At 35.7% G+C, this 19,641-nt stretch overlaps 3 protein-coding genes across 3 annotated transcripts; 2 read left to right on the top strand and 1 right to left on the bottom strand.

Annotated features, from left to right (window-relative positions):
• The first annotated feature begins 2,767 nt into the window (after positions 1 to 2,767).
• On the top strand, positions 2,768 to 3,274 carry LOC143577879 (RING-H2 finger protein ATL51-like). Its single transcript, XM_077061604.1, has one exon. The coding sequence runs from the start codon at positions 2,768 to 2,770 to the stop codon at positions 3,272 to 3,274; it is 507 nt and encodes a 168-aa protein (XP_076917719.1).
• Positions 3,275 to 5,826: 2,552 nt separating this feature from the next.
• On the top strand, positions 5,827 to 6,585 carry LOC143577884 (uncharacterized). The gene has a single exon (XM_077061610.1). It carries the CDS (start codon positions 5,827 to 5,829, stop codon positions 6,583 to 6,585), a length of 759 nt encoding a protein of 252 aa, XP_076917725.1.
• A 5,287-nt stretch (positions 6,586 to 11,872) lies between these two features.
• LOC143577885 (geranylgeranyl transferase type-1 subunit beta-like) lies at positions 11,873 to 15,614 on the bottom strand. The gene is made up of 11 exons (XM_077061611.1): positions 15,411 to 15,614; positions 14,597 to 14,672; positions 14,451 to 14,509; positions 14,226 to 14,365; positions 13,024 to 13,079; positions 12,864 to 12,940; positions 12,749 to 12,794; positions 12,422 to 12,546; positions 12,274 to 12,341; positions 12,107 to 12,194; positions 11,873 to 12,027 (listed from the first exon to the last, which is right to left on the bottom strand). Exons 1-11 carry the CDS (start codon positions 15,612 to 15,614, stop codon positions 11,878 to 11,880), a joined length of 1,089 nt encoding a protein of 362 aa, XP_076917726.1. The 3' UTR covers positions 11,873 to 11,877.
• Positions 15,615 to 19,641: the final 4,027 nt, after the last annotated feature.

Raw genomic sequence — 19,641 nt, 5'->3', positions numbered from 1 at the left:
TGACATATGATTAATATTATTGCACCTTATTTTGATCCACAAGAGTGTCCTCCTTATAATTGTTTTCAGCCTAACTCTTCGAAAGCTTGTCTTCTTTAAAAATAGGTAGTAAAGTTGAAAGGCAAAAACGTTTCATGAACACATTATTCTTTTGTAAGACGTTAATTACAAATTCTGTTTAAAGAGTTGAATCACGACAATAATTTTGATAGTAATAATTTGGGTTTTGGGTTGGTCACGTGACATGGTTTAAATGGATTGTGTTTGGGTTTATACTAAATATTAAATGGGTTGACCCTTCAACCCATTTAAAAATATAACATAATAAATAAAATATTAAAATTTCAGGTATAGTTTACCCGGTCAACCCATTTATGACTTGTTTATAACTTTAATACATGTTTATGGCTCGTTTACAACTCTAATACAATATGTTAATAAAACCATTAACATATGGATTATAAACCAATTTAAACAAGTTATATGGATTTTGTTTAAGTTACATGGTTTTAAGCGTGTCATTAGGGTCGATGTATTTGACATGAACAAATAGGCTAGCTATTTAGGTTTAATTGATTCAATATGTGAACCTGAATCCGCCAACCTAGCTATAGATGCCTCTAGTTTTGTATGTCTAAATTGCAATGAAAGAGAGACCGAATACCTAATAGTAGATAGAGGTGCACAAGCTAACCGGTTTGTAACCGGAAGCCTAACCGGTTACTATCCGGTCCAATAAAAAATGGTTTATACCCGACACTTTATAACCAGTTATAAATTTTGGCTCAGAAACCAGTTAACCGAAACTGGTTTTAGCTTTTTATTATTTTTTGAACCGGTTTTTTTTCCTGTTAACTGGTTAGGTTATACCAATTAGGGTTTTTGTGCTTGAAAATCGGGTAGTACCCGACCCCATTAACCGGTCTAACATATATTTGACCGTTGACCACTAACCGGTAATTAACCGGTTTGTGCATGTCAAAATCAAATTGTAGAAGCCAACTACAAAGTGAACAGAACGATGTTTTGCTTGTGGTGAGCCCAATTCTATAAAGTCCATTCAAATAAACTCTGATGGGCTTACCTGGATTGATTTGACTGAGTACGACACTAAAGTCATAGCTGATCCTGCCGTCCAGGATTTATGTCATTAGTAAACAAGTATACTCGATTTTTAAATAAACTATGTCGTAACCTACTGTGTAAAATAAAAGAATTATGTTATAAGTTAATAATATTGACTTATAATCATTGACCACCCAACCATCAAAACATGTTATAAGTTAATAATATTGACTTATAATCATAACAAATGTTTATCAACCATAACTCTAAAGTCATATGGTTAGCATTATATGCAAAATAAATAGACAGAATTACAAATTTTGTCCTTTAAAAAAAGCCAAAAACCGGTTCGTGTCCTTTTCTAAGTTTCCTTGCAGGCGGTGTACTTTAAACTTTTTTTTTCTACACGTTATGTCCTTTACGCTAACTGGGTTAGAAAAACTCAGTTAAATGCCCTCACGTGAGACGCATGTGAGGGCATTTTTGTCTTTTCACCACCTGCAACTCCTTCCTTCTCTTCCTCTTCCTCCCTCGACGCTTAACCCCCTCAGGCTCCATTTCCCCCAACCGATTCAGATCCAAATTCAATCAAAACCTAATCCAATCAACAATGACATCACTTATACATTTTCACAGATCCCAAACATAAATCAATGGTTCGTAAACAACAAGAAACACTCAAAATCCAACCTTTAACAAAAATCAAAAACACCCAGATTGCAAACGACCCAGAACAAACGACCCAGAAACAATAAAGATCCAAGCTTTAACAAAAATCAAGAACACCCGTAAAGATCCAAGCTTTAACAAACAAAAATCAATAACACCCAGATGAAATTGACCCACAAAGATTAAATCGAATGGTAACCTAAAACGATGCATAAATCGATCGATGTAGAAATTGAATCGTACCTTGTGAAGAACAGTTAGCCGCCGGTAATAGATCTACGGCGGTTGTATGGCGGTGGTGATGATGGAATGGGAGGTACAGGCGGAGCGTTTTTCCGGTGGGCTCTCCGGCTGCCGGAAAACGGCGCCGACTCGGAAGCTGAGGTTGTATGGCGGCGGACGTTGAAGCGGCGTTGAGGGAGGTTGGTGTGGTACTGGCGGTGGAGGCGGCTGTTGGAGGTTGGTGGTGGGAGGAGGCGGCGGGAGAGGAAGAGGAGAGGTGGCCGGAATTTATGGCTTAGAGAGAAAGAAGAGAGAAAGAAAAGAAAATATATATAATATATTCCCCTGTTAAAATTACAATTATGCCCATCACATGTCTGGCACATGTCATACTTAACTGACTTTTTCTAACCCAGTTAGCGTAAAGGACAAAACTTGTAGGAAAAAAAAGTTTAAAGGACACCGCCTGCAAGGAAAGGACACGAACCGTAATTTGGCTTTTTTTAAAGGACAAAATTTGTAATTGGGTCAAATAAATATACAAACTAAAACCCCCATCATAATTGGCAGTTTTGTCATAAAAACACAAACACAAAACTCCAGAAAACAATTGTTTATATATTTATTAAATTTTATTAAGAAGATAACATTAAGAAGTTTAGTTGATCAAGTCAATGTGTTTGAAAGATGCCGACTAACAACAACATTAAATGGGACAATTGGCTTCATTGTAATGTCCGAAACCATAATAAGATTCCATATGCCGCTTTCTAAATCATACATAATTTCTACCAAATGTTGTTAATGCATCATGGAAGATAACTCACTAACACTCAAACTAATCTCCCTTCTAGTCATAGTTTCATTGGTAGCCGTCCTCGTGGCGATCTACCATTTCATCACCGTCACTTGGTGCAACCGCAGGCGGAGCCATAATGCACCTCATCATGTGCACCAACAAAATCATCAGGACAACGACTACAGTCTGGAGAACTCAGTGGTTCTCCTTATCCCGGCACACAAGCATCAAAAGGGGTCGGGGTTAGGTACAAAAGGAGGAGATGGTGAAGATGATGGCATGTGCTCGATTTGTTTGTGTGAATTCGAGGAGGATGAAGAGCTACGTACTTTACCCGAATGTTTACACTCTTTTCATGTACCGTGTATTGATATGTGGTTGTGTTCTCATTCTAATTGCCCAATATGTCGGACGGATGCTATACCTTCATCTCAAATATTGTTTCGGATTTTGGATTCGGATTCAGATGTAGAGGTTAGACAAGAAGCTTCTACCATTGTTCGGATATCGAGTGCATAGTTTTTTTTATAGGATTTTCAGAATAATTATAATTTTCTTCTTATTTAGAACATATGATACTTTACAAAATTTAGATGAAGTGATGAGCATGGACATAATGATAAATACTTGCCCATATTGTTATCAAGTAAGGTGATAAGAGTTACAAAAGCTATAGCAGTTTTATGCTTTAACAAACATTGTCTTGAATGTGTTATGAATGTCATATACTGTCAATTTTTTTGTGAGTTTTGAACTCTTATAACATTTATTAATACATAGATCATACAAAGACCGTGAACATAAGTGATATTAAAGTTCATAAGAAACGTTTGACCATAAATACTATCAACATATTTTTTGACGCATTGGTTGTGAATGAGAGGATAAGTCAATAGTTAGGCATGAGAGTAATCCAAGAATAGGTGACTGAGAAGTCTTCACTCGAATTACAAAAATCAAAGCTGCGATAATGCGATATCCAAATGAGGAAAATGAGTAATAGTGGTTGGTATGACAGAACGAATGGTTCATAGTAGGGCTGTTCACGAGCCGAGCCGAACTGAGCAAAGGCTTGCTCGTTGCTTGGCTTATTTAAAACCGAACCGAACGGCTAAAATTCGAACCGAGCCAAAACCGAAACGAGCCAAAATCGAATCGAGCATTTTCGATCGAACATCGAGCGATTTCAAGCATTATTTATTATCTTTTTCACTTTAAAATTTTCAATAAGAAACAAATTTGAAGGTTGTAAATGGTATATTTTATAAATAAATTAGTAGTTTTTAAACAAACGTGTAATAGATTGTAAATTTTATTAAAAATAAGTTTGAAGTGAGATAAAATGATCATGCAAACAAACTTCTAGTATTCTAAAAACTTGAAGCAAACAAATAAAACTATAAATTGACGGAATATGAAAAATTTAAAGGGATAAAACTATTTGTGAGCTTATATTTATGTGTTTTGTCTATATATTTATATATTTGTTCATATATAATTATATATAAAATAAATTAAAAATATTCGAGCCGAACAGAACCGGGCAGACCTTTGCTTGTTGCTTGGCTCGTTTACAAACCGAACCGAGCAGAGCGGCTCGTTTTCAATCATGCGAAAAAACGAGCGAGCATTTTCCGAACGAGTTCAAGCGACGAGCGGCATGGACAACCCTGGTCCATAGCCACCAGTTTGTTAAATAACTTAAGCCCAATTGTTTTACAACATTTATGAGTAATTCATCATCATAGACTGAATTAAGTTAAAGCCCACAACAGGATTATGGGTAATTGGATGGTAATTAAGAAGCCCGAAAGTCGGGTATAGGGCTGGGTGATCAAACTCGAAGTATAACTGTTGTAACCTGTATTGAACAATCACCTAACAATGTCAATTCAGAATCGATTGGACCAATGAGGGATGCTAATTGGTATCACAATTATCGTCAATATTTAAAAAAAATAAAATGCATACAAGGCCCACAAATTGTGAATTCACCTTTAAACTCTTAAACATAAAATGGGCTTGTTGGACATGGAGTTGGCTTAATGGGCTGAACGATCAACATTTTTTAACTGTAATTTGTTTTAGTTTCATGAAAGTTAGTAAAGTGTTTTCTAACAACTATTATCCTAATTCTAAATCCATCTAACCTGTTTATTACGGGATTTGAACCTTGACCTTCAAAGAGAGGGATCGTCAATTATGCCACCAGATGTCATTGGACCAAATACTCTTTGGCAGAGTTCAAACTTTGTTATGAAAAAGTCTAAAAAGAGCATCACTTTATTTTTTTTATATATAAAACTGAAACTACAAAAATAAACTTTTTTTTTTCAAATAACATATATGATATGAAGACTTGAAGTCTCTAAGAGGGCAAAACTGATACATCACTTTCTTTCTTATGTGGTGCCATGTGATTTTGTGGGCATCCCTCCTCAAACCATAAATTATGCTTTTTTTTCAAAGATTTTTCACACTATTTTATCCACTCTTATAAATACACCATTTATTCCTAAATTACATATTTCTTTTAAAAAAAATAAATACTTATCATAAAATATATCAAACAGTGTTTCAGTTTAAAACACACAAATGGTTATTCTTAAAATCTATTGATTGTCCCATTCCCATAAATCAGTATTATTAAGATTAGTGAATCATGATGCCACTGTCAAATAAGTTAAAAATACTTTGAGTGGAAATTTATTTTTCTTGTCTTTATGTTACATCACAAAATTTGAATATTTACAAGACAAAATGTGGTCATGTGTCTTATTTAAATTTTGTGGGTATAAAGCAAAAAGATATTCACGAGTTTAATGATACATAATCATTTAAGACTTTCATTTCAACTTTAAAAAAAAAACATTTTTTTTCTCTATTTTTCAACACAGTAGCTTGCTTGTAGTTAGTTATAGATAAAACTGGACTTTATAGTTTGGGACACCCCTATCTTTGTAGCCAAAGTTTTTATGGTTTCATCAGCCACTTTGCTTCTCTACAGGTCAGTTAAAGATAAGGGCTTTTCAGTTTTCATCATGTAAATGTTTTGAAAGCTAGTAACAAATATGAGATCTTCAAGTAGTGTAGGACTTGGTTTAAGTCTTGTGTTTGGGTGTTTATTATTAGCTCTTATTGCTGAGCTTTACTACTTGCTATGGTGCAAGAAGAGAGTTGCAAACAGAGATATTCAAGAAAGTTACAACAGTCCAGCAAGAGAGTTTTTATACTTGTTTTGTTGGAAAAAGCCTTCATCTTTAAGCTCAACAGGGCTAACCACAGACACCCAAGTTCATGAACCACAGCCACCATCATGGCTCAGACAAGTTGGTCAAGATTGTGATGACATGACCATTGAAGCCTTGCATAACCTCTCTGGCCCACCAAGGTTTTTGTTCACTATTAAAGAAGAAACAAAGGAGGATTTGGAGTCAGAAGACAAGAGTAAAAAAAGTTCAAGAGGTAGAAGTTTAAGTGATGTTGTGTTTTCAGTTGAAACACCTTTTTTTACTCCACTTGCTTCACCACCATACTTGACTCCACCTATAACCCCTAGAGACTCAACATATAGACCTTTTAGTCCTTTGAGTCATTCATCTAGTGATGCTGAGTTCAACAGGATTTGGGCTTCACCACCTCCAAAGTTTAAGTTTTTAAGAGATGCTGAAGATAAACTTCAAAAGAGAAAACTGAATGAAAGATTTGGAGTTGATGGATCAGTTGATGAGTCTGTTAAAAAAAGTGATGAAAGTGGATCTTTTATTACACTAATTGTGTCAAAAGATAAGGAAGTTGATCATCACCAGGTACCAATATTCAAATCATAATAAGAACTATAATAAGTTCTTTTTATGTATGTAAACATCTTATGTATAAGTATAACTTTTTATTAGAGGTTTAATAGTAGTTTTAATTTTTAATTCAAGAAAAGCCACTTTTGCTATTTCTTTAATTTAATTAGTGAAAGTGGTTTTCTGCTTTAGTTTCAATCACCAATGAGATTACATCTTTCAAGAAAGTGGTTCTTGAATCTTTATTTTTAGTGATGATGTTTAGGTTGTGTGATATCATGTATGTAAAGCTGAACACAAGTAAAGGTAAAGGTAAAGGTAAAGGTAAAGGTTAAACCATGTGTTGGCTGACTAGTGATGGTATTGGATGTATATGGAAAATGAAAACACATACTTTTTATCTTCATTTCAGTACAATAAATCAGACATATTTGTTATAAACAACAGTTGGTTTGGTCATGCCCAGATTGACTCTGATTTTGCTAGTACAGTTTTGTGTTTCTTGTTTTGTCCTTGCTTGTTGTCATGGTTATTTTAACTTGTGACTGTTTGAAAATTATTTAGGATAGCCTAAAAGTCATAAGTTTAAATATCAAGTTTACAAAAAAAGATCATAAATTTAGGACCTTTGTTATAAAAAGATTTATCTAGGATAGAAGTCTATATAAATTTAGGACTGTTTATGCAATTTTTATTTGTCTAAAACATTGGTAGGTGAGAAGATTCACAATTTTACATCCACTTGTTAACACTATTTATTTTCCAAAAATATCAAGTTAGGCTGGAGTGTTTTTTTGTTTAGACCTATTTTTGAATCCTATTTATTAACTAGGAAAATGACTAAACAGTTAAATCGGTTATCGAATGACGTTAGCATGTGACGTGTTGGAAATCACAAGAGCGGTGGACTTGATTACATATAATACATGTAGGGTGTACATTGTGATGAAAGGTAGATGTCAAGAAATGGACTTGTAAAGTTATTTATTTGAAAATAAATCATAATTATACAACTAAAGTAAAACTCTGTTGTAGTTAAAGGACCATGATTGGAAATTACATATAGTTCAGGGACCACAAAATGATTGCCAATGAATCACACATTCACACGGGGTAAAAGATAAGAGAGCAAGTTACTAAAGTAGCCTTGAATATTACACCAGTGTCAATTTTTTTATAACCTTGAATTGCATGAATATCACTTGTAAACGAGTCGAGGTGAGCTCGGCTCGTTTAGGTTAAGAGAGATGAATCTTGGGTCACAGCAAATTTCAAGCTCAAGCTTGGTTCTTCTTTATATTTATTTAATTTATTTATTTATTTTTATACACATATAGCATTTTTTGCGTTTATTAACAAGTGTAATTTCTAAATAACACGATATGTGTTCTGTTTGTTTATTTTTATCATAATTATACATACAATGATCCATTGATCCTTACTATGCAACATATATTTACTATATAAAATAAACTTTGTTGGAATTAATTGGATCGAACAACATGAACATCACCGATAAGTTTGTGGTAACTCACCACGACTCTTTTAATATTATTAAGAACGAAAAACCACACTTTACGCTTACCCTAGACCATCTATATACTAGAAAAAGTATATTAATCCTACTCAAATAGTTCTCTAATATTTTGAAAAAGTCAATAAGTCAGAACTCAATCCCAAACATTCTCTAACATTATCTCTACTTATAACATGATCACTTAAACATTAAACTACTATTTAATTAAGCTCAACTTGCACTTAATACCTTCAACAAGCTTATCACAGTGACAAAAATGACATGCTAGTTTAGCTTTGAGCTTGGACTTAAGCTCGTTTAAGCTTGATTCAGTTTGAGTTTTAACAAACCGATCTCTATAAGCTCACAAACAGTTCGACCCATTTACGTCACTTCATCTTAATTTGCATAATAAGGAAAATAGGGGTTTCTTGAAATGGAATAAAGAGTAGAGAGGTATAAGGTGAGTTAGATTTGGTTATCCTTTTTGACCTAAATAGGAAAAGTAAGAAAAACAAGATTGAAATTAGGAATTTGTTTTGTGTTTGTAAATGAGTTGGACTTTTACCTAAACAACAAATGATCACAAAGATGCCCGTGACAATGGCACATGTGGTATTCGCCGAAAGTTTACCAACCCCAACTGGCCACATCGCCTTTGCTTTGTATTTGCCACTTTTCAACTCACCTCACTCAAATTAAATAAAACCGTTTTCATATATAGAGTTTTATTCATAAAAACTCATCACAAGCGTGTTCAATAATAACAATATTAAGTAGAATACTACGAGAACCCCATAAACATTGTTAGTTTTATGCACAATTGTAATGGTTTTGAGCAGTGACAAAGCTTGGACGAAAATTGCGAAGGGAGACGAGTCAATATGTATAAAACTATTCATAAATGAGAGGGGGTAGGGGCATAATTTTTTGGATGAAAACGGGTAAATTTATAATACGTGTAAAAAAATTTGGACGAAAATAGGTAAATTTAAACTGTTTAGATAAAAATAGGGGGGCCAAGGACCCCCCCCCCCACCCCCACCCCCACCCCCCAAGCTATATACTAAGCTTCGTCCATGGCTTTGAGGCATATGTTTGATAGCAGCATGACGAACTTATTATAGAGAAATGTCAAACTCTTCAAGTCTGAAACACAAGTTCTAAAGCCATTTTGTCACTCTTAATAACATGGTTTTAGCTTTAGCGCTTGAAAACTAAACGATTGAGCTCGAAAAACTACGAGAAAACAACAATAAAATGTTATAACAACTTTTCTTTTGTTTTTATCAAGGACAAAACACAAATTACACTCAATGTGTAACACATAAAATAATTCATGTTATTATTCATTGATGACCGAAAAATATATAGAAAAGTCAAATGTTAAACTATAAAGATCAAAGGGAATCATTGTCAACAAAATACATTGACAAACAAATGAAACCTAAAACATCTTCATAGCTGGCTCCATCATGAGGAAAAGGTATAAACCAATGTCAAGAAAGTGTATCTAGGAAGTTGGAGTTGGTTGAATATTAACGGAGATAAGGTATGAAAATAGAAAACGAGAAAAGCATGTCAATGTATTTTCTTATATTGTTTGATTTAGGAGAAAAGAGATAATATTTTTATTAAGGACAAATGATAATTGTAATTATAAAGATTGGCTAGAATTCTTATTTCTCACCAGTATTTTTTGAAACTATATTTTATTTTATCATTCTCACACATTCGTTCAATACTTAAATCAATTTAAGTAATATATTGTAAAAATGACATAAAAATGTGTTAAAATTTTTTGGATCGAAGGCTAAAATAATATAAAAAATGAGTTTTAAGTAAAATGGGTTTTTGTTAGGTTTAAACAATTTACTTTTTGAATGAACTTAGTTGGTTATGATTTGAGTTGTGTAAAAAATCTTTTGTATAAAAATATGCTTAAACATGTTTCAAGTGAGACTAGTACCTAAAATCTTTTGGTTGGAAGTCATACCCCTTAACCATTAAATCAAGCTAGTTGTTGTCTAAGTGAGTTTAAATATTAAATATACAAATCATTTTTCATAAATATATATATATATATATATATATATATATATATATATATTTTAAAAATCGGTCCTAGTGGGGTGTTAGGCTGGGATCCGTCGGCCACCCTGTCCTACTTTAGAACCGGCCCTGAATGAGTGTTTTAGGTATATCAAGACTTTATTTATTTAGTTTTTTTTTCGGATGCTATAATGAGTGCTACCATAACGAAAACAACTTATACCAACTGAATTCCCACCACGTCGTATGATCACTATCCCTTTGGTTTGTGATGGTACCGACATTCACTATAGCAACTGAAAGAGAAAACCGAAATAATAATGTCGTGATATGCCATAAAGGAAATTAATACATGATGTATATTGATAAATAACTATAATATAAAAACGAATATTGGTACCGATACTGGTACTGAATATTTATCATAATACAAGAAACCGGTCTCAAGTTTATGCTATTACTTTACAGAATTTTGACAATAATTACAGAACCGAGTCCCGGTGTGGAAGCGTGAATAATCGGTGATAAACGAGCTCGGGTCTTGGATCGAATCATAACATGTATTCACTCATGAACGATAATAATGGACGGATGTGGAGAGTTCGATTTGATTAACAACCAATAATTGGATGAACAATTTTAATCAAAACACAAAAGATAGATGTAGAAGTATGATTTTCATTAACCGAATGATTCTCATCAAGAAACCTCATACATACATTCATACATACATAATCATAAAGGAACGGCCACCCGGGGAGAGCTCTTCCTCGGGGGCAAACTCTCAACATAATATAAAATCTCACAATACACACGTGACCTAAATCATCTATTTATACTAGTCTTGTGTCTTGGTTTTCACTCCATCACCACTTGGATAAGACCAAAGGAATATAATATAATATAATATAATATAATATTTCACCCGTCAAATGCTTCAATTATTCGTTATAATATCTTATTGTCTTTCTTTAATTTTTATTATAAACGAATAACGATTCGATGCGTCGGTCTAAAATATAATACCCAATCCTCAATTCCTCATATCATATGCATGTAAACCTTCGACCTTTACGAGGGTAAACTTTTCACAGATTGATTGTAAAGAAAAGAACACCAAGAACAATATGCAATGCATATTAAATTCAAGACTTTACATATCTACATATTAAATTGCCCGGTAAATATATACTTCATTACTTAAAAGTTGGATTATTTAACTAACAAATTGAAGTTATATAAAGTAACTTTAGACCTTTGTCAAGTAAACTAATAAAATCAACTCACTAACAAAGTAACAACTGAAAACATATAGACTTATCAGCAAACACAAGCTATTCAAATTTCAAACACCAATAACCACAACTGCAATTTCAAAAACACAAAATCAAATAACAAAAACACCTATGCAACCAAAAAATAACGAGGCAAACATGCAAATGTCTAATAATAAGTACTTGCCAAAAAGGAAAAAGGAAAAATCTTAAATGTAGAATCTTAGAAGATATGAAGCAAAGCTTAAAGCTACAAACACTAGGGACAAATTGACCATCCGAACACGACCTCTTGTCAAATCATTGTCTTTAGAGTCATCATTTTTAATGTAGTACAATATACAAATATCCATGCATATGTTACAAGTCCAAAACTTCAAGGCATAAATGATAAATAATACAAAACCAACAGTTGGATTGTTGTTAAGTTATTAGAAAACCAATACATGATAAATGAATGATACAAGATTTATAAGGTGAGTATAATTAGATCATGGTGTGTTGGATGGTACTGATACCCAATTCTATATTAAGAGAGTTGAGACCGGTTTCTTGTAACATGCTGAATGCTGTAAATCCGTAATATGAATGGTAAAGATCCGGGAATTGTCTAGGAAACTTACTGAAACCGCCATACTGCAAAAGATAAACAAAATAAATTATTTGTTTAAACAAATTATGAAGAACAGTGTAGCCAAAAAAAAAAAGATTTGACCTCAGACTGGCACGTGAGCAAAAATTCACGCAGGGTTTTTTCGTTCATGAATTTATTAGCACCTAAAATCTTCAAAACTCCACCGACCCTACGAATTTACCATAAAAACCAGTGAACTCTAAAAATATAAAAAAAAGAGAAGAAATCTGAAGTAATTATGAGCTCACCAAAAAGCATAACATGTGTCACTAACTTTGTTAGGTCTTCCTTGAAATCCTCCATCAACCGCTTGCCTCTGAAACATGAGAAAGATGACGAGAGTTAAATGACTCATTTCACCATCGAATGATATCTAACGGAAAATGGAAAGTGTACCTGCAAACACCATTCAAGAAGCATTGGAACATCTATGATGCAAGAGGATGTGCTTTTAGAAACTATATCATCTTCAATGAAGCCCATCAACCGAAGAGATGCTACAGCACAGTAAGTTGCACCACCTGTGATTCTAAAAGTAAGAACGGTTTATGAGTAATAAACTTAGTTCTCAAAGAAGAAAACTAAAAGCTCCTAATGATAAAGTCAGTTTACATGGTAATAATACTAATTACTCATTTATTTGACAAGGTGCAAAATTTGAAAAAATGTATTGTTGACCAATAGTGTCAAGTCAAACTGCAATTATAAGGCAAGAAAACTCACCATGAGATTCTTGACCAGGAATTAGTCCAAAACCACCATCATATGACTGCAAGAAAACATTAGCTTATAAGATATAAATATTGACGTTATCGTATTGGAACACGTGATATTATACCTGACAACTCAATATGTAGTTCTTGGCCTTCTCTTTATCAATGCCACTCCAATTATCCAATAGAGAAGAAATAACAGCTACAAAATCAAGTGGCTACAATGAAATTCAATCTAGAAAGAGCTAGATTTAGATAAGTGCTTAAAGTAATATGGAGTTGTACCAGCACAATATACAAACCGTAAATCCGTCTCTGCACCTGTATGAATGGGCATGAAACTGATGCACGTATGTATAAGAAAACAAAATTAATAAATAGAATTCAAGACAGGAAAATCAAATAAAGCACATAACATCAGTAAAAAGCATATCAAATATATGATATGAATGCATTGATTAGTAGGAGTGGGCATGGGCCAGTTCAGTTATTGGTCCCTAAAAAACACAATTGGGTCAAATTTTTAGGTGTTTCAAGTTTACACGGTTCAATTTACATAAATTTATTGATTCAAAATCTCTCGAAAGATTGCACACAAATTTTGTGGTCTTTAATCACTCATATAAATCATTAATATTATACTTGGTCCTATATGCGAATATGTGTGGATGATTTAGACCTTTGTTATCAAGGCGACAAGGCCTACTCAAAATCTTGTATTATGTGTGTGTGTGTGTGTGTAAAGTGGTAAGCTTTTGACAAGGCTGTCCTGTGGATTTTGGTGGCCCTATGTGAAACAAACATTGTAGGCTCTTTAAACACAAAACAATATATGTGCAAAAAAAGTTCATTAATATTGCCAGATTGTTGTAAATATAGTGGGTGTTTGGGATTCCTTATTTTGGCCTCCTTATGACTTATGGAAAAGTCAAAAGTTACAAAGTTGTAACATATCCAACTTTTCCACTCACATCATAAGAACACCCAAACATCATTTAACTTTTCAAACTGTTAGAAAGTCATAAGGAGGCCAAAATAAGGAATCCCAAACACCCCCATAGAGTCCAAAACATTAAATTAATGAGTGCAAAGCGCCTTCATCTCAAAGCGTATCCCCCAACAATTTAACAAGATATACAGTATCATTTTCCAATTATAAATGTTCACAATTTCACTTTTTTCAATTACATCAGGTTCATAAAATCAGATAACGAGCATGCAAGTTTTGTAAGAAAAAACAAGTATAAAACCTTTATAAAAGAAGTTACAGAAAACTACTAGCCATTAATTTTGAAGCCATTCCTTAATAATGAAGGCAAGAGTTGAGGGAAGCAGCATGAAGCATGTTAAAACCAACGAAAACATGCTTGTTGGCTATAATTCTACTTAAAAATCTAGTATCATATGTATCAATGTAGTTTTCTCATAAACTTTGGTCAAGTTACTGATTACAAATTTTGCTTAGATTGAAATAGCATAATACATACCTCCCATCAGATTGTTGAAGATGTTTCATTGACATTGAAATTGAACCAGAGTCAATAAGTGAAAAGTCATAGTCAACTATCTTCAATATGGCTAATGCACAGTATGTGCTTGCCAAGTGACTATTGTTAGGAACTGAAACCTGTAAGCCGATAATACATCGTACAAGAGTAAGAGAGATATACCAGAACTACAAAAAACCGAAAACTAATAACTTAATTGCATACCTCATCGTCAACAGAATGAAACTGAGAGCTTTTAGAACCATGAAATCCATAAAACTGTCCTGCAGTAAGCAATCCACAAGTAGGTTTGTTTAGTATATTCAACATTGTACTTCTAAAATGGCAAATTCACAGTTCATAGTTCATACCATTGTTTAGATCATCTTCATTCTTCGGATGAGCTTGCAATGACAAAACCCAATCGATAACAGCTTCTCTATCAATCTATATAATCAATCAAATATCATATTTATATGTTTATTGAGTCAAGTTACACTGCAAGGATGCCACACTAGCATATAGGGATGTGCAAAGTCGGTTCAATTCGGTTATGGAAGACCGCTTAAACATAACCATAACCATAACCATAGGTAGGTTAACAGTCAGCTATGGGTTGTTTTCGGCTAAGTACAAGTTTATTTTTTTTTCCCATTGTTTAAGTTGAAATTGGTTGGGTTATGGTGTTCCAAGATGAATTATGAAGTTTTGGAGTTGAACTATGCCGGTTTCAAGCTTTCCTTATGGTGTTCCAAGCTATGTTACAGACGGTTGCAACATAAATTTAATTGTTCAACGCTGGAAATAGAGGTATGAAATTTGAAAAAGCAAAAGCATACAAGGTTCGGTTCAGTTTCAGCTAAATTCGGTTAACACAGACACATTAACTGTAACCATAACCGAATTGTTGGTTAATCATATTCCGTTAACCATAACTGTCGGTTTTGTTCGGTTATTATTAAATTCGGTTAACGATTTAGTTTCTGCTCACCCCTACTAGCACAGTACACATGCTTTAACTAAACTCACTCGCAAATTAGGTTTAGTTTGATGATAATTATAGATATCAAGCGCCAATTATCTATAACTTCGGAATCACATTGTTCAGACAAGTCAATTAACCCTAACTGAACAAATCTGATGTTAAATCACATATATTAGGTAACAACGGAAACAGAATCTTACACGATCGAGTGCTTGGAGGATGTGAAGACCAGAGATGATGAAGTAAGCGAGAGTGAGATGAATAATCTCTTGACCTTCGTAGGGTGAAGGTAATATCTGGTAATTCATCTCCAAGTACCTTATGTGGCGTTCTCTGTCGAACAATTGATCTACTGGTACTGGTTCGGAAGGAGATGTGTAAGGTAGATCACCGTCGTCTGCCATTATTATGAACCGACGATTGAAGTTGAGATGGGTTTTGGGTGATCAGAATCAGTTGTTTTGCGGTTAAAAGTCAATAGAGGCTACTGTGATAGCTCAAGTGTTAGGGTAAAAGTCAATTTGAGGGTGTTTTTAACTAAAAAAAGGATAAATGTTATTAAGATTGTTTTTTTCTTTTTAATTATTTTTTTTATAAAACGACTTTCTCGTATTTAGGCTATCACGCTCTCTAAATTCTGAAAGTTTCATTTCCCTACTCTGGTAAGACGATGTTGTTTTATGTGGGCCCACACTGGCTTCAAAGTTTAGTTTGGGCGTTCCCCCGGAAACCATACCGCTAGCTGCCACTTGACAGTCGTTTTCTACAAGAGCATAACTCTGGTGTAACACACGGTGGGGAAAAACTCAGGTGAGCTTGAGATTCGAACTAAACTTTGCAAAGTCTAGGGATGGCAGTTAAACCCGGACCCGATGGGAATACCCGAAACCCGACATAATTGGGACGGGTATTACCCGTCCCATTAGGGTTTGGGATTAGTTTCGAAATTTTTCGCGGGTCTGGGACGGGTTTGGGATTTATAAAATACCCGGTTACCCGACCCGATTACCCGATAACATTGACCCATTTACCCGATTATATACCCGATATACCCGGCATAATTTTTTATATATTTGTTATATATATCATATATGTTTAGTATATAATAATATTAAAAATTGATATATATATATATATATATATATATATATATATATATATATATATATATATATATATATATGAAGAAACACAGAACCACCCCTCAAGGTCTAACACTTTAGTCCGAGGGTTATGGTTAAGTATTTCCCACGATGGGTTATTGAAGGAACATGAGATCTCACCCCTCCTGGGTAAGATGGATGTTGCTCTTCGGTTTTGGAACTAACGAAGCCTCATCTCGATCTTCTTCTCTGGTTGCTTGAGACCTGCCATGGAAAGATCGGGAGGAGTGGATGTGACTGCTAAGAGTAAACTTTTTTTTACAGACACAAAAATATTGGTGGTGGACATGAGAGTCCAAGAGAGGATTCCTTCAAATGACATATGAAGGTCTTTTATATAGAAGACTCATGGCAACCATCATGAACCCTAACCTTATTGGGCCAAGCCCGGTTAGGGGTTACCTCCACAACCCCCCCGACCCATTGGGCCTTAGTTAGTAACCAAATAACAATATAACAAATAATGGTCGTACCGGGGGTTCGGGACCCTACCTCTACAAGTCCCCCAAGTCCGTAGTTGCCATTTTTAAAGAAAGGGGAGCTATGGACTTATCTGGAGTGCTTGAGGGTTAAAAATAATAGGTTTTAAGAGGTTTTAAAATCATGATGGTAAATTTGGGTGGAGCATGTCCGGGGCGCGTGGGACGAATTGTTTCCATCTTAAACATGACATGTCCGGGGCGCGTGGAACGAATCGTGTCCGACTTGGGTTATTATTAGGTTCCCCAACCTTTATGTTTTCACGTGGCCGTTTGGGATATTATTTGGTTCCCGACCTTTATGTTTAGCGCGTGGCCGTTTGGGATATTATTTGGTTCCCGACCTTTATGTTTGGCGCGTGGCCGTTTTTATCGGAACGTGTTCGACGCGGTGGACCGGAGTATGTTTGTTTAGATCGGAACGTGCCCGACGCGGTGGACCGGAGCGTGTCCAACGCGGTGGAACCGGATTATTTCCGGCGCACGTTAAAATAAGTATCATTTATTTAACGCCAATTTAGATTGCTAACAATGGAGTATCGTTTTTATTAATTTTGCGGCTCTTTGCCTTCTTTATTAAATGAAATCGATTTACGCATAACACTTCGTAGCTACGCCGTGTTATAAACGGGCGTGCCATCGAGTTTGTTCAACGCATACATGTTGTACGTCTCGTTGTTGCGAATGTCGTAATCTCCTTGTCAATCTTAACTCTGGCGTTTTGGGCGGAGCGTGTCCGTTTTTGGCGGATCTTGCCCGTCCTTATATTTGGCGAGTAGCCATATGTTTTTGTATTAATATGCGTTAAACCTTTTATTTTGTTTATTATATAAACAAAATCAATATAACCAAAAAGTATGAGGTATATGTGACAAATAATTCACTTACATGAATGATATGTAGCCATCCGTGCTTTGTTTGTACCACACGTTCCGCATCCGTCATTCACAGTCTGCGTCTTTTTCTTGTACATGCAAAACTCATGTTTTGAGTTATTTGTAGACCATAACAAATGTCATGTCATACTTGAGGGACTGTTATGGAAATTTGGAAATTAATTTCCTTTCATTTTCTTAACGGTTAACACCACCACCTTCACTTGTCATTTGCTCCTCAACTCTGTTATACTTCCGCCATGTCATCGGAGATGTCGTGATTCTGTATCCGGTGTTGATCCGCAGTCACATGCACGTGGCCCGTTGTGGTGTTTGAATCGACGATGCGGGTATGTTGTCCGCGGTGACCGGATTTGAACCGCACGACTCCGTGGTGACTAAAGTTGGTGCCATTTACCCGCGGTTGATTTATGCGTTGGCATATGGTGCGATGCTGATGGCGCTGGAACACGTTTGCTCGCGGCGGACCGAGTAGGAACTAAGAACCCATGTTGCCTGCGGTGGCGGAGCTGGCTCTGTAGCATTAATACTTCTGCCGTGGCGTAGTGAGATCCGCGGTGGCGCGCATGTATGGTGGCGATTTGTTGATCCGCGGCGGCGCATATGTATGGCGCCATAGTGGCGGAATGTTGAATCGCCGGAGCGCGGATACTTCCGCGGTGGAGAAGACAACCTTAGTGTATGCTTTTGTGTTGGCACCCTTGCTTCTTGACCAAAAATACGTATGCCAAAATTTGGCACATTTGGGAGGTTGCATGGAGCCCTCATGTGTTCCGCGCTGGCGGAGGTGGCTTAACGTAGCACGCGTATGCAATGTGGCGGATTGTTGATCCGCAACGGCGCGCATGGAGGCGGAGTGTGATCCGCGACTGCGCTAATGCATGGCGGCAGGAGTGTAATCTACAGGCGCATGAGTGGTGGCGGAGTGTCATCCGCGACTGCGCGCATGCTAGGTGGCGGAGTGTCTTCCGCGACTTTGCGCATGCCTGTGGCGTTGTAATGAACCGCGCCGGTGCGCATGCATGATAGCGGAGTTGTGCTGGGGTTTGAATAGCCTAGGCGCATATCGGCTCGCCAGGGCGTAGTGTTGACCCGCCATTGATGACTTGAAGCTCTTGGTGAGTTAACGGATCTAGTTTGACCCATCAAAGTTTATTCGCGACATGCGGAAGCCCGGATTTACCCGTCAATCCGCATTGCTTGCTGGCTGAGTGCTGCTCCGCGGTGTCGCGCATGCGTCGGGTGTTGCGTTGGCGGAGTATTGTTCCTTGGTAGAGTATTAGTTGTCTGCCTTTTCTGATGAGACAAACTCTTGAGGATGACATGCTAATTGTTGCTGGGACCCGCATGTCATGTCATGTCAATGTCTCATCTCTTACAAGATCTTTATGTGTTGTATAGTTGTACAGAGAAAACGTGAACCACTTTTCCTTTTTCTTTTCTTTTTACTTGAAAACAGAGCAAATTTGAAAGCTTCGATTTTTGCCGGATGAACTCTTATATGAATATTTCTGATTTGGATCTTGGCTGTATTGCCGGAAAAAATACATATCTTGCACAGGGAGAATTTTTGGCCACCAAAATAAAGTAGATCTGGACATCATAGTCAGATCTAGCTAAAACCATCACAGATATGGAGGTTTACCGTCCGAATCTGGTAGGTTTTTTGAAAAATTTTCAGATCTGAAAGTGTTTTCAGATTTATTTCACCCTCTTGTTCTTCCAAAACACAGATCTAGAAGTCAAAAAGAGAGAGTCGAAGATGAGGTTCGTTTTCGCGTCCCACGGATGGCGCCAATGAAGAAACACAGAACCACCCCTCAAGGTCTAACACGTTAGTCCGAGAGTTATGGTTAAATATTTCCCGCGATGGGTTAATGAAGGAACATAAGA

The sequence above is a fragment of the Bidens hawaiensis genome, unplaced genomic scaffold (assembly GCF_021521415.1).
Source record: "Bidens hawaiensis isolate Kalapana, Puna unplaced genomic scaffold, B.hawaiensis_p1.1 tig00028866_1, whole genome shotgun sequence".
Classification (NCBI taxonomy): Eukaryota; Viridiplantae; Streptophyta; class Magnoliopsida; order Asterales; family Asteraceae; genus Bidens; species Bidens hawaiensis.
The sequence above is the reverse complement of the archived record's forward strand: the minus strand, read 5'-3'. Positions and strand labels throughout refer to the sequence as shown.